The sequence below is a fragment of the Phytophthora cinnamomi genome, assembly GCF_018691715.1.
Source record: "Phytophthora cinnamomi strain GKB4 chromosome Unknown Contig15, whole genome shotgun sequence".
Taxonomy (NCBI): domain Eukaryota; phylum Oomycota; class Peronosporomycetes; order Peronosporales; family Peronosporaceae; genus Phytophthora; species Phytophthora cinnamomi.
This window is the reverse complement of record NW_027150948.1, coordinates 727,631-731,657: the sequence shown is the minus strand read 5'-3', so window position 1 is coordinate 731,657 and position 4,027 is coordinate 727,631. Positions and strand designations below refer to the sequence as shown.

Genomic DNA, 4,027 nt, shown 5'->3' with positions numbered 1-4,027 from the left:
CGATTGCAAACAGCACAGTACGTTGCAGCATCAGCTCTGCCAGCTCTGCTTCGTCGCGAGATATTATCGGAATAGTGAGCACCGCCAGCTCGGCCGTCAGTCGCTGGACTTCCACTCTCTGCAAAATGAAATGTGAGCCCCAGCAGTAGTTGGGTATCTTCGTCAGAGTGATCCGACTTCTTTCACCAGCGCAACGGGAAAACAAGCTCATGCAAAAAATATTTTAACCAATTAAAATTGTGATATCAGAAAAAATAATATTAGCCAATAAATGTGGTTAAGAGCGCATTCGATTCGCACATCGCGATATGGCGAGGGGAGTGACGACACGCGCGCCGTACGGCAGCGCTGTGAAGACGCCGTGCGACGCGTGTGGCAAGGCGATATCGCGCACCAACCTTTCCAAGCACAAGAAGAAGTGCAAGGGCACCAAGGAGCGGCTCTCACGCAGTGAGATCCGGAAGAAGTCGTGGGAGAAGAACCGCGCCAAGCGTGTCGGCGCCCAGCGTGCCAAGCGTGCCGCGCGTGCATTCGAGCGACTTGAAGGTGGGTTTAATCTATTGCGACCATAAGTTACCGTTATTTCTAACACGTGTCTCTAGAGTTACGAGCGGAGCTTCTCGAACTAGAAAGTGTATCTCTCCCTCCGAAACCCGAGCCTGTAGGCTTGAAAGGGCACGAACTGGAAGATTTAAGTCGTGATGCAGACCTATTTGAGTACATCTTCACCCAGGTAAGTGTTGATGGATGAAAATCAAAAGGTTCTCATGTGTTTATTAATATTACTGTGTTCAGATGGAGCACAAGGACTTGCTGTCGCAAATTTGGTTTAAACGAACCTTTCTACTGTTGCATCCCGATAAGCGCCACCGCATGCCACCTGAGTTTCAGGTGGAACCCGCAAGTACGTTACTTCAATCCACGTGCAAGCAGTTTGTCTTCTATAGGCAGCGTATGCTCAAGGAAGAAGCAAACACGCTGTTTGGGGAGCGCGTTCGACTTCAAAGTACCGCAGTTACTTACAGACAACTTTCAAAGCGAAGATAGACCGGTGGCTTGCTGACTGCGAGGATGCCCGTCATGAGAACAATTTACTGAAGGCGCCTATCCAAGACCAGATTGACGCATTCGGAGAAGGCAAGAGCTGCAAATCGTTGATATAGTTTGAAGCTTCGTACTTGGCGCGCTTTGCTGAGAAGGACAAGACGTATGAGGCTGAGGCGAAGAAAAAAGCAGCGATATCCGCCCGGGAGCGCCGTTTCGAGGCTGCTTTTGGTATTGAATCTGACTCTGAGGGTGATTAAGGGATTGGGTAAACTCGGATAGCTTTGTATCCGATTAATAAAAAGGCCATCGTTAGTCAACAATATAAGAATTAGTATGACAATACTAAAAGTACTAAAACAAGACTAAAAGTACTAAGACAAGACTAAAAGTACTGTAGTAAAAATGAATGGCGAAGAGGCTCACAATTGATTTGGCTGGACAGGAAGCTGTGAGCGCACATTTTAATTTGTTTCTTTCCAATGGCATCACCGCCAACGTCTCAACGACCCTCATTTCAAGAGCTATTGCAAGGTGGAATTGCGACAGTTACGCATGTGATCAAGAAGGAAACCAGGGACGTCTACGCATCCTACTTTAAGAAGTTTTGCGATTTCTGCGTCGCAAATGAATACCCGGATCCAGCTATGGTGCGCCATCACGAGCTTCCCTCTCTTCTTGTTGCATTCATGGAAAGTGTATCGGTCTCTAGTGCAGTATCTAACCAGACTGCCGAGAAGATACGAGCTGCCGTTGCAAACTACTACAGTAGTCACGAGCGTCGTGATGCTGCCGGTCCAGATAAGTGGGTGGTGGTCACCGACGAAAATGGAATTAAGTACGGTCTGGGAAACCCAGTAAGATACTCGTTTGTTCGGCAGTTCATGCGCGGTCTCAAGAAGCGCAAAAGTGTGGAGTTTACTCAGCGCCAAGCCACGCCTATTTCGCTGGACATGCTTAACGTTCTGCACAGCCATTTGGCGACCACAGAAGGATTCACGGAAGCAAGTCGCTTGTGGTTTACAGCGGTATCCGCTTTTGCGTTCTATAGCATGTGCCGAATTAACGAGGTGTTGAGCCTGCAGTGGAAAAATTTAACGCTAGCGCTCACGCGAGAAAGCGTTTCGGACCCTACCTCATCCATATCGTTTGCATCATACAAGCTTGAAGGACGGAAAACTGAGGTCGCAGAAGGCCGCTGCTATAATCTACACCGCTTGGACGAGCGTGAACGATCAATTGATGCTTTGTATCATATGACGGCCTGGCTGGCGTACATCCAAACGAAGACGGATCATCGATGGAGTGACACAGATTATGTATTTCCGGCACTTTCGAAGATTTCAAAGAACGTTCTCAAGACGGACACAACTACAACGGGATGTGAAAATGCGCGTGTGGAATGGGGCAAGAAAATGTCAGAACAGGCATTCATCACCTTGCTTAACTGTGTGGTTCGTGATCTCAATCGAAATGGAACGAAGACTCGCGGCTACGTTAGACAAGCGTGGAGAGATATCTGGTTTACATCGCATACCTTTCGTCGGGCTGGCGCGCAGTACTGGTTCATGCTTGCTGTCCCAGAAAGGCGATGGTCACTCAGAATGGTAAAGTGGTGGGCTGGCTGGACACAAAATGAATCGGCGGAGACCCTTGTGCGCTATCTTCTTGACCAAGCATCTAGCGACGAAGATAAACAACTAGCGGATTGTTTGGCCCCAGATCGTGAAGTCTACACAGGTTGTCCGACGACGTTTACCGGTAGAAAGCGAAGTGTGGCAGCTAATACTAGGCAGACGCCTTCAGAAATATCACTCGAAAAGCGTTTGAAGGCCCTCGAAAAATCTACAAGTACTTTAGAAGAAAAACTGGATACTCTGATAGCGATACTACAGCCTGGGAGGAGCCCTGCGCCTGAGCCATCGCGCGATCGGCCTGGATGCAGTGAAGAGGTATCTATTCTCCCTCCAGCAAAAGATTGGAAGGATTTGTGTCGCATGTATTGGAAGGCGGATCCTTCTCGTCATTTATTCAAGCCGGTATGTGATTGGACCAATCTGGACAAAAAGAAAAGCGGTGTGCTTCCCAGCCGCTTTAGCGTTGCCAAACTGATTGCCCAAGATGTGTTGGAATTTGCCATCCAGAAGGGAGTTGCTGATCCAAGGGAGGTTTCGGACGCTACACTAACCGCGTATTCGGCTTACTATACCACACATTGGTTAAATGACAGTGTTATTCCGAATATGTGTGTACTCACGATTGACACACTTGCACGATATATTCGTCTCGACAAAAAGCGCCGACTTGTGAAGACTCGGCATGCGTACATGCAAGGAATTGTGTAGTTGATAATGTCATCGTATTGTTGGTCTTATCCTAGTACAGCAAGTCTTGTCTTAGTACTTTTAAGCTTGCCGTAGTAATATTGGTCTTGTCTGAATTTGCTAGTACTATTAGTCTTGTCGTACCTTTGTAGGAGACCGACCGTCTCTAAGACCTTATCTAACCGACCTAAATGAGCACTGTAAAAAATTATTTTTTCTGTCGTTCAACGATTGGTGCATATTCGCATATAGGATTTTTCTGATTCATGCAACCCGATTTTGCATATTTCATTGTTTCATGCGATGGAAGTTGCTTCTGACACCGCGTCATACAAATTCCAAATATCGTGGAAGTGGCTTCTTTTTCCTTGCGCAGCAGATTTAAATAGGAGCGATGATAGGGTTAGGTCTACTATACATCCGCTAAGTGATTCATCAGAACCTAACCCTTCATTTTGTAAATGGAAGCGCTACTTCAAGTACTACCCGCATCGCCCCTGTCCTAAGCGAAGTTTTGTCCTAAGCGAATTTTTATTTTAGCCAATGAAAACAATGCATTGACACCAGATGTCTGTAGTTAAAATTCCATGTTGACCAGCTAATTATAGGCTGCCACCACCCATTCAGTCAGTGTTTCAAAGTGTTGCTATGGGTAGACC

At 47.0% G+C, this 4,027-nt stretch overlaps 1 protein-coding gene across 1 annotated transcript in view; it reads left to right on the top strand.

Annotated features, from left to right (window-relative positions):
• Positions 1-308: 308 nt before the first annotated feature.
• IUM83_09564 (uncharacterized protein) overlaps positions 309-4,027 on the top strand; it is a gene marked incomplete at both ends in the record, with an annotated part of 51,066 nt that continues 47,347 nt past the window's right edge. The window contains 3 exons of the mRNA XM_067934011.1: positions 309-546; positions 603-733; positions 796-891. Of these exons, the coding sequence (XP_067796840.1) occupies positions 309-546; positions 603-733; positions 796-891 (465 nt within the window). The remainder of the gene's footprint in view (positions 547-602; positions 734-795; positions 892-4,027) is intronic.